The sequence below is a fragment of the Desmodus rotundus genome, chromosome 1 (assembly GCF_022682495.2).
Source record: "Desmodus rotundus isolate HL8 chromosome 1, HLdesRot8A.1, whole genome shotgun sequence".
NCBI classification, from domain to species: Eukaryota; Metazoa; Chordata; class Mammalia; order Chiroptera; family Phyllostomidae; genus Desmodus; species Desmodus rotundus.
Genome location: NC_071387.1, coordinates 100212469 through 100231061, shown reverse-complemented (window position 1 = coordinate 100231061; position 18593 = coordinate 100212469). Strand labels below are relative to the sequence as shown.

At 48.8% G+C, this 18593-nt stretch overlaps 1 protein-coding gene and 1 long non-coding RNA gene across 3 annotated transcripts; one reads left to right on the top strand and one right to left on the bottom strand.

Moving 5' to 3' along the window:
• Positions 1 to 1957: 1957 nt before the first annotated feature.
• Positions 1958 to 12984, bottom strand: FLYWCH2 (FLYWCH family member 2). Of its 2 annotated transcripts, none has more exons than XM_024553257.4 (4): positions 12509 to 12984; positions 5066 to 5159; positions 3876 to 4307; positions 1958 to 2237 (listed from the first exon to the last, which is right to left on the bottom strand). In XM_024553257.4, the coding sequence occupies exons 3-4, from the start codon at positions 4204 to 4206 to the stop codon at positions 2137 to 2139; spliced, it is 432 nt and encodes a 143-aa protein (XP_024409025.2). In that variant the 5' UTR covers positions 4207 to 4307; positions 5066 to 5159; positions 12509 to 12984; the 3' UTR covers positions 1958 to 2136. The 2 variants fall into 2 exon arrangements, with proteins under 2 accessions (XP_024409025.2, XP_024409024.2); XM_024553256.4 differs by having other exon boundaries at positions 5078 to 5159; positions 12509 to 12983.
• LOC123479018 (uncharacterized) lies at positions 12765 to 13799 on the top strand. Its single transcript, XR_006654466.2, has 2 exons — positions 12765 to 12833; positions 12971 to 13799. It is a non-coding gene; the product is annotated as an uncharacterized lncRNA (long non-coding RNA).
• Positions 13800 to 18593: the final 4794 nt, after the last annotated feature.

Below are 18593 nucleotides of genomic sequence, written 5' to 3'. Positions count from 1 at the left end.
CTCCCAAGCAAAACAATCTGTCACCGAGCCTGGCTCAGCCTCCTTCCACGCTGTCCTATCTCCCCTCCCTGTCCTCTCACCTGGGCTGTGGAGCCTCCTCAATGGCTTTCCAGCTCTCACTCTGGACCCACCAGTCCCTCCTCATGGTGCTTGGGGGAGTTTTGTGTAATGATGTTGACCATGTCCCTTCTCTGCATGAATCCTTCCCCTGCCTCCTGATACCCATGATAAATCTGAAACCCTCACTGTGGACTCCGGGCCCTGAGCCACCAGCACCTGCCCACCATGCCTGCCTCCTGGTCTTTCTGCCCTGCTCCCTCTGGGCCCTACACTTAACCCCCAGGCCCACCTTCCTCATGCTTCAGCTCCCTCTAGGGTCCTCCTGGGCCCACCAAGTCAGGACCCTGTCAGATGCTGCGGTGCACCTGGCCTTCTCCTGGGCAGCCCTTAGCCTCACCTTTCATGAACTTACAAGGCAGAAAGTTCTGTGTTTCCTGTCTAGCCCTGGGAGTCCAGAGCTGTGACCTAGATCCCAGGCACCCCGCTCTGGACTGACAGGTAGAGGTAAACGGGGAGAGATGAGGGTGAATCTAGGTGCAGGCTACACCGTGTCACCTGCACTGTTCCTTCAACTTTTATGGAAGTTTGAAATGTTTCCAAATAAAGAAAATCTTGACACCACTGGCCCCAGAGAATGTGCTCCCAGCTGGCTCAGCAGTGGCTTCCTGCCCCATGGTACGGAACACCTTCCAGAGGGACGATGGGCACCACCTGCCACTCAGGAGGGAGGGGAGCCCTTGCTGCACCCTGAAGCAGCCTCCAGCGGCCACCAAGTCAGCCAGCCCCCTCACTGGGGACAGGAGAACCCAGCTTGCAAGCTTGCAGCTTCCCTGGCAAGAGCAGGAGGGGTCCATAACAAGACCAAGACACCGAAGTTCAGGGAGGGGGCGGGCCAGGGTGAATCTTCTCTGACCCACCCAGGCTGGGACCGCCTGGGCTGAGTGGCTGAAGCAGTGCCTTGCCCGCCCCCTCTCCTCTTCTCCACTGCCGCTTCCCCGGTGGCACACCACCATCACACAGTAGATCCTGAGCGACTCCCCCAGCACTCCTCCCATCAGACAACACCAGCCCACTGACAGGATGACTCAACTGAGGAAAGGAGGAATTGGAGGGTAAGAGGAATCTATTTAAATATAGAATTAAGACAAAAGAACATCTCAAATTATGGTTACAGAATATAAACATTATAAACAAACATGCTGTAAAAATAAAATAGCAAAATGAAGAGCTGGCAAGGAAACTGTGCGAAGCATCTCCCCCTCCTGAGAGGGAGTCACTAGATACTGAGTACTGATTGCACCAGGCCTCTAAACTCTACATTCCAAAAATAACTCTACATTCCATTTCCTTGTGCCCAGTGGCAGTTTTCAAAGGATGAAGACCACACGTGGTAAAGCAACTGAGGCGGAAACCTTTCCCGTGGGGGCCTCTGGGGGCTCCTGACTTCTGGTTGAAGGTGAACTGTGTGTTTCTTCCCCTCCTCCTCCAGCACGGGCAGTACCCAGGGGCTGGGCAGGCTGACACTCCAGCAAGGGAACAACCATGGAAGGAGAGTCAGAGAAGGGCTGGAGCAGCTTCCTAGAGGGTCAGGGCTACAGGTCCCACTGCCCACTTTCAGACCAAGGCAGAAGGAAGGGGAACCTCAGGGACCTCACCTAGTCTCTGGGCCAGTGGCTGGTTTTCCAGATTGAAGGTGCCCCAGGGGTACGAGGTTATGAGGGATGGAGGTCCCTGAGAGCCACCCCGGATCTGAGAGATAGCCCAGGCCAGGCAGCCCCTGGGAAGGGCCCTGTGAGGGCTGGTAGGGTGGGCACATTCCCAGGGGGTGGGGAGGGGTTGGAGTTGGGCCTCAAAGGACCCAGAATCCTGGAATTTATACAACCTGTTCATGATGGGATCTAGCATGTAGCTTACTTTATTCTCTTTTTTGATTTTTTCTCCCTGCTTACAAAAGTAACTTGCGCTTGAGCTGAAAAACATTACATGATGTTGAGTGAAAGTCAGTCACAGACAGGGCCCCAGGCAGAAGTCACAACCAAGTTCACCGACCCATCAAGGACGTTTCACCTGCAGTTGTCAGGGTTGCGAGGCCTGGCTGGGCCCCACGGAGGACTCCTCCCCGCCCACTGCAGGACTGGGGGCAGGCCTCCCTGCCAACCTTCCGTCTTCCTTTCCCTCTGGAAGAGAAGGGGGTGGGTCAGGCTGGTGTCAGAGGAAAAGGGAGGGGCGGGGGTACCACTGACTGACTTAGAGAAGTAATTGCCAACTCCAGAGATATGCTCCCAAAGGACACCAAGGCTGCTAAAGTCATTTCTAGGAAACCCTGGGCCAAATACGGGCTGAGCACGAGGAAGCTGCTGCTATCTCCACTTCCTGGCCTGGGTGGAGGAGGAGGTGGAGGAGGTGTGCACTAGGTACAGCGGTGAAGATGGGGTGGCAGGTTGAGGGAGTTGTTGACTGCCGGAGTGCCTGCCTGAGCGACACTGTGGGGCTGAGAGGCAGTCCTTATTCTGTTCTCTATCCGAGGAAGGGGGGCTTTGTTCTAATTCTCACAGTAGCATGTGTGGAGTGGGGCCCATGTAGCCCCAGAACCTGGGCAGATGCATAAGCAGAGGTCTCAGACAGGGTGGAAAAGACCCCGGAGATTACCCAATCTGCTGAGTTAAGTGGGAAGCACAAGCTCTGAGCCAGATGCTCCCCCTTCACCCTCTGCAGCGATCAGCAGGTGGCCTCAAGGTAGTAACTTGGCCTCTCTGAGCCTTGCTGCCCAACAGGTCATGGGGCGGCAACCTCTACCCCTGGGGCTGGCAGGAAGCAGGTAGACACATGGAGACACCTGAACCAGAACTGGCTGGTAGAAGTGCTCACAAGGTGAGCTGGGGATGCTGCAGCAGGGCCTCCAGGTCTGGGGAGGTGAGGTCCCTGACTCCCTGATTGCAGCTCCTTTCCAGCAAGGGATGGAGGGTGACGGGTTCCTTAGGTCCCCTGTGACCTCCAGGCTTGTAGCTGGGGTGCCCCAATCTCAGGAGCTCTGAAGTCTTAGCCTTGGGGAAACAGTAGGGCTTCCCCCCTGGACTTCAGAGCATTCCCCAGTGAATTTCCATCAACGAGGAGGGGTCGATTGTGCTGCCCAGCTGCTTGATGGAAGCCAAGAGGCTTCAGTTTCCCTTTCCTGAGGCTGGCTGCCGGTCTGAGTGCCTGGACTGACCCCAAGGGGGCCACCTGTTCACAGGCAGCAAACAGAGCCAACTGCTGTGGCTTTTATTTTCTCTGTCTTCTTAGGGCACGGCAGACCCCACTTCCAGTTGAAACGAAACTCTGGCTCATCTCCTTCCCAACCACTAGGCACCCCCTCCCCCAGGCATCCCTCAGGGTTTCACATTCCACTGTCATCTGCGCCAAGCCTGGTGGAGGGGGCAGTGGGTGAGGGGGTTCTAGTTGGGGCCTCACATAGACTCTGCACAGAAACATGCACGCACAGACCCCCAGACACATAAATACACACATACTAGCAGACAGGGACCCAGGCCCAGGGACATGGACATACAATGATACACACACAGACACACCTTCCCAGGCAAATGCCTATGTAGACACAGAACCCGAGACACACATGCACGGAGGCTACAAACACAGAGATTTACACTGAGATGTATCGTGGAAAGCAGAACATACAAAGACACGTTGACGGGACAGGCACACTCTTTCCAGAGCCGACCCAGCCTGTCTATCACCTCGGTTGCCCAGGTATCAGGGGACTTCCGTCCCCAGGGAGGTCTTGCTCATAGTTTTGCTTTCTGGGACCAGAGCCTCACCTGTGTCCAGCTTCCTGCATTTCTGTTCAGGCTCCTGGGGGGCTGCCTCAATGGCACGCTGGGCCTCAGGATGGATCTTCAGGAGGGCCTTGGCCAGGGTGGTGGGGCCGGGCACCCCCAGAGACATGATGCAGTGCACCCCTTTGCGCTTGGCCGCGGCCACTTTGGCACTGTCTTTGGAGGCTGTCAGCAGGACCAGTTTGGAGAACTTCCTGGGCTTCTTGGGGGCTGTAGGAATAACATCTGTGCCGGTCCCAGGGGACTCAGGGGACAGCTCCTGACCGGCCTTCACATTCTCACTCTCCTGCTCGCTGGGCTCAGGCAGAGGCATCCTGGGACCAACAGCTTGTCCCCCAGGCCCACTCAGGCCCCAGTAGATGGACTTCTACTCCTCCTCCCTGGCAAGGGAGCTGGCAGTCCAGACGCTCTGTCCTAAGAGAGGATACAACCCCCATTAGTGAAGCCTGGGGCTCAGGAGAATGGACCCGGGGTGCAGACTGGGCAGATGGGGCACCAGGATGGGCAAGGACCTGAACACAGCTGGAGGAGCCTGGGCAGGTGCTTCTGCTCGGCCAGTCCCTCTCCTGGCAGCAGTGAGTATGTCACGTCCTCATCCAAACCTCACTGTCCCCCCATGTAAAATGTGCCAAGCACAGGGCTCTTGGGTGGGGGGTGGCACTGTTGGGGGATTAAGATACCGATAACTGAGTTACTACAAATCGAGGCCTGAAGGTGCTGAGGATGGGCCGAGTGTCTCATGGGCTTTTCCATTTAGCCTTTCAGCCCGCGTGTTATAAAAGTTTACCATTCTTACTGCCCAGTTTGCAGATGAGGACACCGAGCCAGGCCAGGGCAACTGACACAGCCATGAAGCAGCAGAGCTGGGAGTCTGGCTGAGGAAGATCTGGAGCCCAACCTCACACGATACCTGCTGTACCTTGTCCAGGGTAACAGTCCCTGGTGTCCCTGAGCACCAAGCACCCGAGACAGACAGTGGGGACGTGAGCTCAGGTCATTGACCCTCCCAGAATTCCCAGAACCTTTTCACCCTGACACTCTGCAGACCAAAGTTCCTGGCCCTGGGAGGTGGGACTCTCTGGACTCACAACTAGATCCTGCCCCAACCCCAGGCGGGAGGCCTGGGGCCACCCAGAGCTCAGGAGGTGCCAGGGCCCCGTGAGTGCAGTGACCTTGTGCTTCACCTGGTGCTGCGTGGATAGGTGGAGACAGGGTGTGGAGTGGTCCAGAGCATCTGTGGGCACTGAGGGCCCCCTGGCTTCTAGCCTGGAGAAGAAAGGACAGATTAGCAGACAATGCTGGTCTGAAGACCACAGCCCTGGAGTAACAGTGTGGGGACATCAGCCTTCTTTTTGGGACAACTGGGTGGTGTGGGTGGATGGCGCATCTTCCCAGTTTGCAGTGTTAGCCCAGAAACAACGCTGCGGCATGGAGATACATCTCACCTGGCCTGTTGTGGACCCAGGCAGTGGCAAGCCCACAGATGCCTACTTGTAGCCCTGGACCTGCTTCTTCAACTGGCTTTGTGGTTCTCACTGTTTCTTTATTCCTGTCTTCACAGTCTTCCCTGTGTGTGTGTATGCTGTAATATCTTTTTTAAAGTATATTTTATTGATTATGCTATTACAGTTGTCCCATTTTTTCTCCCCTTTATGCCCCTCCTCCATGCACCCTCCCTCCCTACAGACAGCATTCTTCCCCTTAGTTCATGTCCATGGTTGTACATATAAGCTCTTTGTCTTCTTTATTTCCTATACTATTCTTAACCTCCCCCTCTCAATTTTGTACCTACCAATTATGCTTCTTATTCCCTGTACCTTTTCCCCCAATCCCCTCCCCCCACCCCACTGCTGATAACCCTCCATGTGATCTCCATTTCTGTGATTCTGTTCCTCTTCTAGTTGTTCACTTAGTTTGTTTTGTTAGGTTCAGTTGTTGATAGTTGTGAGTTTGTTATCATCTTACTGTTCCTAGTTTTGATTTTCTTCTTTTTCTTAAATAAGTCCCTTTAACGTTTCATATAATAAGGGCTTGGTGATGATGAATTTGACCTTATCTGGGAAGCACTTTATCTGCCCTTCCATTCTAAATGATAGCTTTGCTGGATAGAGTAATCTAGGTTGTAGGTCCTTGCCTTTCATGACTTGGAATACTTCTTGCCAGCCCCTTCTTGCCTGTAAGGTTTCTTTAGAGAAATCAGCTGACAATCTTATGGGAACTCCTTTGTAGGTAACTCTCACCCTTTCTCTTGCTGGTTTTAAGATTCTCTCCTTCTTTTTAACCTTGGGTAATGTAATTATGATGTGCCTTGGTGTGTACTCCCCTGGGTCCAACTTGTTTGGGACTCTCTGAGCTTCCTGGACTTCCTGGAAGTCTATTTCCTTTGCCAGATTGGGGAAGTTCTCCTTCATTATTTGTTCAAATAAGTTTTCAATGTCTTGCTCTTCTTCTTCTCCTTCTGGCACCCCTATGATTCTAATGTTGGAATGTTTAAAGATGTCCTGGAGGTTCCTAAGCCTCTCTTCATTTTTCTGAATTCTTATTTCTTCATTCTGTTCTGGTTGAATTTTTATTTCTTCCTTCTGGTCCAAATCGTTGATCCCTTCCCTTCCCACCACTGTTGGTTCCCTGTATATTTTTCTTTATTTCACTTTGCATAGCTTTCATTTCTTTCTTTATTTTGAGTCTATACTCAGTCATTTCGGTGACAATCCTGATTACCAGGATTTGAACTGTGCATCTGATAGGTTGGCTATCTCTTTGTTGCTTAGTTGTTTTTCTGGAGTTTTGATCTGTTCTTTCATTTGAGCTATATTTCTTTGTCTAGGCACATGGGTTACCTTGTAAGGGGTGGAGCCTTAGGTATTTGCCAGAGGTGGGGAACCCACTTCACTGGGTTGTGGCGCTATATGTGGGGGAGGGGTCAGAGAAGGAACAATGCTGCTTGCTCAGCTCTTGCCCCGCTGTCAGTCACTTCCCTCGCTACCCACAAGGGAGTTGTGCCCTTCAGGTACTGATTCCCAGGTGGGTGGGCTTGTGTATGTTTAGGACCCCGTGGGCCCCTCCAAAGGACTCTCCTGTGAGACTGGCAGTTTCTCCCACCGCCGAAACCCCAACAGGCTTTACAGCCCGGGTTTTTGAAGCTTTCTTTCCAAGCACTGGAACCCTGGGTTGAGCCGTCTGTCTCACTTCCCAGTTGTTTCTCCTAGTTTATCTGCACACGAATGTGGGACCACCCAGTCCACCAGCCACTGCCTTGCCACGCATCCTCTCCTACTTGACTGCCCATCTCCGCCCCTCCTACCAGTCTGGATGAATGTTTCTTCTTTAACACCTTTGTTGTTGGACTTCCATTCAGTTCAATTTCCTGGCAGTTCTGGTTGTTTTTTTGTTTTTAAATTGGCTGCTAGCCTTCTTTTGGTTGTGTGAGGGAGCAAAGCGTATCTACCTATGCCTCCATCTTGGATGGAAGCTTCACAGTCTAATATCTTCTTATAAGGACCCTGTTCATACTGGATCAAGGCCAAGCTAATATGACACATTTTAACCTTAACTACCTCTTGAAAGGCCCTATCTCCCATATAGTCACATTCTGAGGTCCTGAAGATTGGAACTTCAACATATGAATTTGGGGGCAGGCACAATTCAGCACAAAAGGGCATAGAGCATGGAAAGTGCCCAATAAATAATAGCGCCCTGACTGGTGTAGCTCAGTGGATTGAGTGCTGGCCTGCAAACCAAAGGGTCCCCAATTTGATTCCCAATCAGGGCACATGCCTGGGTTCCAGGCCAGGTCCCCAGTTGGGGGCGCATGAGAGGCAACCACACATTGATGTTTCTCACCCTCTCTTCCTCCCTTCTCCTCTTCTAGAAATAAATAAATAAAATCTTTTTAAAAAATCGTAGCTTGCAGTACCCCTATATCTTGATCCCAACCTTCCATGCAGGTTCAAACCAACAGCATGCTCCCAGCAGGGAGGAGCACGCGGGGCCTGCACATGGCACTAGGGGCTATTGGCTCAGTAAGGAGCCCTCAGGCCAGCTGGATCTTGGCACAACTGCCTCCACAGTTCCAAAAGCTGTGCTTGTCATCCCGGGGAGCCAGAACAGGCGTACATGGAGTTTCTTTTTTCTCTAGATCATCACTCAAGTAAAAAAATAAAGTAAAAAATACTCGTAGAAACCACCATCCAAGAGCTACCAGTTTGAACACATATTCCTGCACAATAAGCAGCTCTTCTACGCTGCTGAAACACCACACAGCTTATCTGGACTTAGTTTTCTAATGAAAGGAAAGCAATGAGATAGATTATATTGAGCTTATTTTAAAATTTTGAAATATTTAATTGAAAAAGTTATATAGAATACATTAAACAATAATAGCAAATCTGCGTAATCCTACCATCCTATCACACACTGCTTTCATTTCTGCATTATTTTCTACATACATTTTTCGTAGCTACAAGCAAAGCTTTCAAATAATTTGTATTTCCTGTTTTCTTTCCATTTGTTAGGTAGAAACCACCAGCTTAGAGACCAGACGTAAAGACCCTTATAAAGTGCCAGAGCACAATTTAATTCACACTTGTATTGTGGAAAATTCAATTTAAACCTTTAGCAACAGTATTCTAGAAGGCCACAAGATAGAGATGTTGCTCCTTAAAATGAACCATTTTACCAAGATTTAAAAAAAAAAAAAAGAGCCCTGGCTGGTGTGGCTCAGTGGATTGAGTTCTGGTCTGTGGACCAAAGGGTTGCCCGTTTGATTCCCAGTCAGGGCACATGCCTGGGTTGTAGGCCAGGTCCCCAGTAGGGGGCGCTCAAGAGGCAACTACACATTGGTGTTTCTCTTCCTCTCTTCCTCCCTTCCCCTCTCTAAAAATAAATAAATAAATACATTTTTTAAAAAAGAGAGGACACAAGGGGTGAAAAAAGGAAAGGATATAAGGCTTTAAAGTGTTTATATCTGGTTTACAAAAAAAGCATTGTTAGAAAGAAAGTCCAATGAACACATTTAGCAAAGATGATCTTTTCTAGGGTAAACAACTGTGCATTTTTCCAGAAAACAAAGACCAAGAACTTTGGTCCCTGTCTTGTGTCTTTCTCTCTCAACCCACTTGTCTTTCCTTTTATTTATTGTCCCGTCCAGTCATATCTGTCATGTATTTACTAATTTTATTTGACCTGTTCTTAACTTAAAAAGCAGGTGCTTTCTAGTCTGTTTGCAAAGAATTATATAAAAATGCACTAAAGCCAACTAAAAAGTAATTTATCCAAATGTTAGTGGTGGGAATGAGGGATTTTGTTTTTTGTTAGATTTCTATTATTTTTTTCTCATTTTCCATTATTTCCCCCAAATTGTAATGTTCATGAACTTTTACAATGGGAAAATATTTAACATTTAAAAGGAAAGATTAATATAAACAACCAGAATTTAAAATCAATAAAATTAACAAGAAAGAGAGGACACATGCTGTCCCCCTGACATTCCTGTCCACGTTCAACGTTAAAGTGACCCGCTCAGAGCCACGTCGTTGGTCCTCGGGCTGGGGTCTGAGCCAGGAACAAAAACCTTATGACATCAGTCCACACCTCCAGTGCCATACATAACCCAACAACCTTCCTTCCAAGTGTTACCATCACCCTTGCTCTGCCCCTGATAGGACTGAGAGGCCCAGGGACTTAAATAAGTGGCCCAGGACAGCAGAGATAGTGGGAGCCAAAACTTGAACCCAGTCTGGCTGGTCCAGAGCCAACTCCTCAGCTGCTCCACCCTGAGCAGCTGAGGCTTAAACTGAGAAACACCAGTTACAGAGAAAACTTCATCCAGAACCTCAGAGGAAGTCCTCAGGATATAGCCCAAAGAATAAGGTACATTTCCATAAGTCCACACTGATATGAATAATTGAATGAATAAATAAATAAATGGGGGAGAAGGGACAAGTCATCTTCATGACTAATTCCAAAAAGTAAACACTTCCCCTTTCAGGAGGTGAAGATTAAGTCCAACCCTTGATCAGGCAGAAAGAATAGACTTTTCAACAAACGTTGAATGTTGGAACAATTAGATATCCAATACAAAAGAATGAAGATGAGCTCCCCCTCACACCATATACAAAATTTAACTTTAAATAGATCATAGGCTTAATTGTAAGAGCTAGTTATAAAATTCTTTTTTAAAAAACATATGCTCTGGCTGGTGTGGCTCAGTGGATTGAGCATTGGCCTGCGAAACAGAAGGTCACTAGTTCAAATCTTGGTCAGGGCACGTGCCTGGGTTGCCAGCCAGGTCCCCAGTTGGGGGTGTGCAAGAGGCAACCAGTTGATGTTTCTCTCCCTCTCTCTCCCTCTCTCTCTCCCTCCCTTCCCTTCTCTCTAAAGTCAATAAGCATGTCCTTGGGTGAGGATAAAAAAAAGTAAAGCAGAAACAAATTAAAAAGATCAAAAGGCTTAACAGCTACCTTACTCTACTCGGTTTACATGCTCCCCATAACTGTGTAACCTGGTGGTTGTATACTGCTGTGGTCTCAGTCTCCACTTATCCCAACCAGCTGCCATGACACTGGTCTGCACAAAGGAGACCCAGGAGTTACAGACAGCTCATACAACACTAACAGCTGGCAAGAGCCTCTGAGACATCATCAGATCTTTGGGAGGCAGAATAACGGCCTCCCAAAATGTCCAGGTCCCAATCCCTGAACCTGCGAATGTTACCTTTCATGGCAAAGAGGAATTAAGTTTTCAGATGGAATTAAAGTTACTAAAGTAGGAGATTAGCTTGGATTATCCACATGGGTCCAATCAAAGGGATCCTAAATAGCAGGAGAGGGAGGCAGAAGAAGAGAGTTAGAGGAAGATATGCTGATGTTAGCAGGGTCAGAGAAAGGCAATGTTGCCGGCTGTGGAGGGGGCCATGAGCCAAGGAATGCTGGAGGTCTCCAGAAGATGGAAAAGACAAAAAATAGATGGTCTCTCCTAGAGTCCCCAGGACGCAACAGCCCTGCCCACACCTTGGTTTTAACCCAGTGAGACCTAGTCGGACTTCTGAACTCCAGAACTGTGAGATGGTTACAAAGCTGTGTTGTTTTTGCCACTAAATTTGTGGTAATTTGAGGCAATAGGAAACTAATGGGAGGTCCAATACCTTATTGGTGAGATTCTGAAAGGTGGGAGCCCTGCCTGGTGGCTGATGATGGATCAGCAGAATTACCTTCATACTTATGGGAGAGAAATACCATCAACGTCCATCAGTACTTGTGTCCTCTGCCATGAGGGCAAACCCCTTACCCTCTCTGGGTTGGTTTCACCTGTGTAACGCGAATAGCGGTGAATTCGGCAAGGGTTCTTAATAACAGGTAGGTGAAGGGTTAAGTGGTTGTTTTAAACAGTTCCCAGTGAGCCCTGACTGGTGTAGCTCAGTTGGTTGGGCACTGTGGTCCTGCAAAACGAAAGGTCACTGGTTCGATTTTCCATCAGGGTATATGCCTGGGTTGCAGGCCGGCCCAGCAACCGATCAATGTTTCTCTCCCTCTCTTTCTCCCTCCCTCCCTTCCCCTCTAAGAATAAATAAAAATCTTTAAAATGAAATAAAAAGTCCCCAGTCCGAGTGGCTAAGTTGGTTGGAGCATCATCCCATTTACCAAAAGGTTGTTGGTTCGGTTCCTGTCAGGGCACATATTTAGGTTGGGGGTTCAATCCCCAGTCGGGGTGCATATGGAAGGCAACAGATTGATGTTTCTCTCTCACATCGATGGTTTTTTTTTTTCTCTCTTTCCCCCTTCCTGTGTCCCTCCCTTCCGCTCTCTCTAAAGTCAATAAACATATCCTTGGCTAAGGATTAAAAAAAAATTCCCAGTGGTATTGACAGCTGCCCCTATGCCCCATAATCACTGTCCCATGCCATTCATGGAGGGCTGTGAATGGATGGTTGGTGGGATGATGGGCCAGGTACATATCCTTACAGGGAGATTTTCAAAGCGATCCAAAAAAATTCAAGAACTGCTACTGTATAGTATGCAGGGAAGAGCTTCTCCAAAGTGGGAATTTCATGTCATGGCACCGCCTTCCCCCTAATCACCATGGCTCAGAATATCAGTTACTTTTAATCCTCCTTACCCATTGTAATTTCTCATCACACCTGTCTGTGCCGCGCCCAAATGGCCTCATCTCCCATTATCTCCATTCATTTCCACCGCTTCCTGACCAAGCCTTTGAGTGTCCTCCCCCCCCACCCCAGTATCTTACCTCCAACTCTCTGCCATCCTTGCGGGGACATCTAGAGCCACAAGGGTGGGACGGGGCCGAAGATGGGTGCAGGGAGGGGAGAAGTACTGGGTGGGGTCAAGGAAAGACAGGCCAACGTGGGGCTCCCTGATTTAGGGTGTCTGTCAGGGCTCCGTCCCGGGGTCGGTTGGGTTGGGAGAAGATAGGAGCGAGGAGAAAGGAGACGTACCCCAGATGAAGGATTGGGAGAGGGCCTGAGCGCAGCGACGCAGAGCTAGGGGATACTCCCAGGATCAGCAGCCCTTAGGAACCAAGACAGACCCCTGCCGGGAGGGGCGCATCCACCCCATAGGACCCAGGACCCTTCCCGACCCGCTGTAGCCCGTCCTTACCAGGCACCGGCAGAGCAGCGACCACAGAGGAGGCCTCCCTCTCTGGCCACTGAGCCTCGGCAGGTCCCTTAGCTTCCGTGCCTGCAGCCCCCGCCTTGGTAGTAGCAGTCACCTCAAGCTAGGGTCACGATGCAAGCATGCGCAGTAGCGACGCGGGGACCCTATTCCTTGGGTAAACTCCACTTTTCCAGGTCTTCCCAGAACGGCGCGGAACTAGCGACCTGACCAATCCGCGCTCAGGGGGCGTGGGGGGGCGGGATGATGGTGTCCCCGATTCTGAGGCCTGGATTTGGATCCTCGGCTGCAATCCCCTAGTACTAAGCAAGTGAGTTTAACTGCGACCCTCGGGCCTCCCCAAGGTTGTGATCCCAGATCCTTGCGGAGGAAGCTGGGGAATTTTTTAAAGGCCTCGTTCAATCCAGTCTCTTTCCTGCGAGAGCGAAGGGTAGGTCTCTCTTTCAGATCCTTGAAGGCACTGACTCCGCCCAGCCCACAGCCTGGATGGCCCAGCATCCTCGATATTGGTCCCTCCCTCGCCCACCGGTACGCCCTTGACCGTAGGTCCAGCCCCCACCAATAGGTCAAACCTTCGCCCATTGGTCCAGCCCTCCTCCTTTGGCCCAGCGGTCCCCACCGGAGCCGCCGTCGCCCATCGGGTCCGGACCTTGTCCATCAGTCCTTCTCACAGCCACTAGACACTTGTCATTCTCCAACCACCCTGTGCAGTGGAGACCTGCAATACTCTGGTGCAGGAAGTTGTGGGGCCACGGCGCTGCTTTCCTGAACACTTGGCAGGTGGCGGGCAGAGCAGTCCCAGCATCATCTGAGTTGACCCCCGCCTTGCCGATCTGGGGCCCCGAGTGCTAAGTAAGCCCCTGCGCGTGGCCCCACGCCTTGCTTCCCCTCCCGCACGGCGCCCGGGCCCTCCGTTCACGTGACCCTCTACAGCTTGCGGACCCGTCCTTCCAACTGTTCTCCTTCGCTGGGTGGAGCCCCTGGTCTTCTGGCTGTGTGTCCTCAGTGTTTGCAGAGTGAAGACGCTGCTCCTCTCTAGGAAACCCCATGCTCCCCTGATACCCCTTCACTCCGCCTCCCTCCAGAGTCGCTGTAAAGCTGCTGCGGGTCCGGCCGCCTGGCTCCGGGCAGGTGCGGTCCAGCTCCCTAGGGGTCTACCTGCTAGGCCTCTGGCATTTCCCACGTTCTCCTCCGCACGCGCTGCGTCTCTGTCCTCCAGTTCTCTCCTGTCCTCCCGCATCCTAATCTGAATATTAAAATTATTTTTCTCACCCGAGGACATTTTTTTTTCATTGCTTCTAGAGAAAGAGAGAGAAATATAGATGCGAGAGGGAAACATCAGTCGGTTGCCTTCTGAAGGCACCGCCAGGGCCCAATCCATTTCTTCCCCCTCCTCACATCCAAATAGCAACGGGGCAGGGCCGCACACACGCTTCCAAGAAAGGCTGTCTGCTTTCTCCCAGCCCTGCCACTGCAGATTCCTCCCTCCCACCCCAGGTTGAGCCTGCATGGCTTCCATTGTCCCCAAGTCCTTTCTCCTGGGGCCACATCATTTCCTTGACATTCTCCAGTGTTCTTCAAAGCCCTTCATAAGTTTATTTGCCACTGTCTGCTGGTTGCTACTAATTTTATTATCTCATCAACATCTTTGTATATAAATTTCTGACACCTCTGATTACCCCCTTTCTTTAAATTCCTGAAAGAGGTCCGTTAGGTAAGGTAGGCAGTGAACTAAGGCAGGGAGGAGGAGAGAGACCTGCCTCGACCATTGATTCAGCAGTCCTGAGTTGGGTCCAATAAGATTGCCAGGTGTTCTGAACATCACAGAGCGCGCAAGAGGAAGGGAGTCCTTGAGACTCTGTGCTGGGAATGGGGGCCTCAATAGCAATTTCACTTAAGAAAAAGATCCTTTACTAAGCTAAGAAAGAAAGCCTTTGTAGCTGTACATTATCCCCAAGGTTAGGAGGGGAAGAAGAAGGGGGAACCTAGAAGCTGACTAAGATATATAACCCCTGAACCCGAATAGTCAGCGCACTCAGATTAGCTGAGTGCCCACTTGTAGCCTCAGCTCAAGAGTATAGGACAAACTTACCAACAACTTTATTTACTCCACACATGGGGCATTCAGACTAGCCAGGTGCCTGCTTGCAGCTTTGTGCTTGCATGGGTTTCCTAAATGAACTTGCTGTCTCATTTCCACTATACGTGTTGTCTCAGTTGAATTCGTCTCTCAAGAGTGAGGCAAGAACTGAGGAACAAGCTTGGATGGGGGGATGGGGTGCTGACATCGGTCTCCCTGGTAACAGGTCAAAGAAAGTGAATATTTTAAAGGCTTTTAAAACATGTTACCAAAGGAAGTACATGAGCTTGGGATCAGATGCATGGGTTCAAATCCCAGCTCCGGCATTTGCTAACTGCATGATTTGAGCAGTTACTTCTCTTCTTTGCCTCAGTCTTTTTTTAAAGTTCTTAGTTTACTAAAAAAATCTGCACAATCACCATATGGTAAGCAGCTAGACGGACATGAACAGAGCAAAGACAATGGGCCAGGTACACTCTTTAAATTATTAAGCAGCTCAAATAGCTTTTGCTTACATGGGTCACATCTATCAATATTTACCATTTTATAAATTTAAGCCGAGAATTTAAAATTGCAATAATAAATTAACTACATAATTATATCTTCAAACCAAAAAGTGACTGAAGAGTGGCAGTGTTCTACATTTTTGAAAAATATCTTTAATATCTGGTTTCAGACAGCTGGATTCTCCTATCTGCCTCCACCTTCGCTCCATTGCGCTGTTGTCTCGGTTGAAACATGAGAAGAAAATCCAGTCTCACACAGATAAATAATTGGAAAAGGAAGTAATCTGATAACCTAGGAAGATCATGTGGGTATTCTTTGATACTACACTAACACTCAACCACGGATAGTTTTGTAACCAAACTCAAGGGGTTCACCACTTGGGGTGTTCTATTCAGGAGCGTGGCTGTCATATGTAGTTTTACTGCCTGCAGCAAGTACAGAAGACAGAGGACTCACATCCAAAGCTCTGTCTCCCTGCAGGGAGGCTTAGACATTATCTGTATACACTACTGGTCAATTAAATGTTGAATTCTTCTCTGCAGTTGGCTACATTTATCCTGATGTGGTTCCCGTCAGGCTTATCCTGTTCAGAGCTGCATCTGCTACATTTTAACATTTAACAAGTGTAGAATTTAGTAAGAGCTGCCCAGACCTTGAGACCCTTCTGGCTAACAGTTTCTTGAAGGTTAGTTGCAGTGTGAAATCTGAAATGACATCCAGTGCCTTTTTTGTGTTCTATTACATTCTGATCCATCTGTCTATTTTGTACTTTGAAAGGATCTTTTACCCACCTGTACTTTTTGTAACATCACTCACTGGTTTTCTGGAAAATGTTGGTTCACTCACTTGTGCAGATCTTGCAAATGTTGACCCATTTTATTATACAATATAAAAAAATAACATCCATTGATATTGCCACCAATCATATCAGAAAAGTCTAGCAATAATGGGAATCTGTGAAGCTAAAGGTAGCATATTCAAGTTTTCCAAAATTTTACTTTTTCCAAGAACACTAGGTAGAATTTTATCCTTAGCAACAAATCATGCCAATTGTTTTCCTTGAAGGAACAGACTGTTATTTTATTTTATTTTATTTATTGATTTAAATTTTATTTATTGAGAGAGAGGAAGGAAGGGAAAGAGGGAGGGAGAAACATCAGTTTGTTGTTCCACTTATTTGTGCATCCATTGGTTGCTTCTTGTATGTGCCCTGACTGGGGTTCAACCTGCAACTTTGGCGTATCGGGACAGTGCCCTAACCAACTGAGCCACTTGACTAGGGCCAACAGTGTTCATTTTTTAAAAAATATATTTACTGATTTTAGAGAGAGAGGGAAAGAGAGAGAAACATTGATTTGTTGTTCAACTTATTGATGCACTCACTGGTTGATTCTTGTGTGTGCCCTGACTGGGGATCGAATCCGCAACCTTGGCGTATTGGGGTGATGCTTTTTATTTATTTACTTACTTACTTACTTACTTATTTATTTATAGAGAGTGGGGAAGGGAAGGAGAAAGAGAGGGAGAGAAACATCGATGTGTGGCTGCCTCTTGCACTCCCCCATTTGGGGACCCAGCCCACAACCCAGGCATGTACCCTGACTGGGAATTGAACTGGTGACCCTTGATTCACAGGCCAGAACTCAATCCACTGAGCCACAACAGCCAGGGCCAATGCTGTCATTTTTAAGAAAATGTTTACTGGGGACTTCTGGCCAAGATGGAGTTGTAGGTAGACACACTGTGCCTACTCCCACAACCAAAAGAAGGACAACGACAAATTTAAAGACAAAAACAACCAGAACTGCCATAAAATTGAACTGTGTGGAAGTCCAACAACTAAGGAGTTAAAGAAGAAACATTCACCCAGACTGGTAGGAGGGGCGGAGACGGGCAGCTGGGCAGGGAGGACTGGAGGCAAGGTGGCGGCTAGAGGACTGGGGCGGACAGGGCAGTGCCTGACAGACCCCTCCAGGTGGCGGAGTGCAGACTAGGTGGTCCCACATTCACATGCAGATAAACTGGGAGGAACAATTGGAGAATGAGACAGACCTCGACCGCACAACCCAGGGCTCCAGCGTGGGGAAATAAAGCCTCAACCCTCTGATTGAAAACACCCGTGGGTGTTGAGGTGGCAGCAGGAGAAACTCCCAGCCTCACAGGAGAGTTCGTTGGAGAGACCCACAGTGTCCTAGAACGTATACAAACCCACCCACTCGGAAAGCAGCACCAGAAAGGCCAATTCGATTGCGGGTAGTGGTGGGAGTGACTGAAAACCGGCAGAGAGTGGAGCAAGCGGCGGCACTGTGCCCTCTCAGACTGTCCCTGACAAACAGCGTTACAACGCAGCCACATGGGTTTCCCCACCCTGGTGAACACCTAAGGCTCCACCCCTTACGATGTAACAGGTGCGCCCAGACCAAAAAAAAATTACCCATAAATGAAAGAACAGATCAAAGCTCCAGAAAAGATACAACTAAGCAACGAAGAGATAGCCAGCCTATCAGATGCACAGTTCAAAACACTGGTAATCAGGATACTCAGACAATTGGTTGAATATGGTTACAAATTAGATGAAAAAATGAAGGCTCTGCTAAGTGAAATAAAGGAAAATGTACAGGGAACCAACAGTGATGGGAAGGAAACTAGGACTTAAGTCAATGGTTTGGACCAGAAGGAAGAAATAAACATTCAACCAGAACAGAATGAAGAAATAAGAATTCAGAAAAATGAGGAGAGGCTTAGGAACCTCCAGGACATCTTGAAACATCCCAACATCAGAATCATAGGGGTGCCAGAAGGAGAAGAAGAAAAGCAAGAAATTGAAAACTTATTTGAACAAATAATGAAGGAAAACTTCCCCCATCTGGCAAAGACTTCCAGGAAATCCAGGAAGCTCAGAGAGTCCCCAAGAAGTTGGACCCAAGGAGGAACACACCAAGGCACATCATAATTACATTAGCCAAGATTAAAGAGAAGGAGAGAATCTTAAAAGCAGCAAGAGAAAAGGAGTCAGTTACCTACAAAGGAGTTCCCATAAGACTGTCAGCTGATTTCTCTCAAGAAACCTTGCAGGCAAAAAGGGGCTGGAAAGAAGTATTCCAAGTCATGAAAGGCAAGGACCCACATCCAAGATGACTCTATCCAGCAAAGCTATCATTTAGAATGGAAGGGCAGATAAAGTGCTTCTCAGATAAGGTCAAGTTAAAGAAGTTCATCATCACCAAGCCCTTATTCTATGAAATATTAAAGCGACTTATCTATGAAAAAGAAGATAAAAAATATGAACAGTAAAATGACAACAAACTCACAGTTATTAACAGCCGAACCTGAAACAAAACAAAAAATGAACTAAGCAAACAACTAGAACAGGAACAGAACCACAGAGATGGAGATCACATGGAGGGTTATCAGCAGGGAAGTGGGAGGGGGAGAGAGGGGGGAAAGGTACAGAGAATAAGTAGCATAAATGGTAGGTAGAAA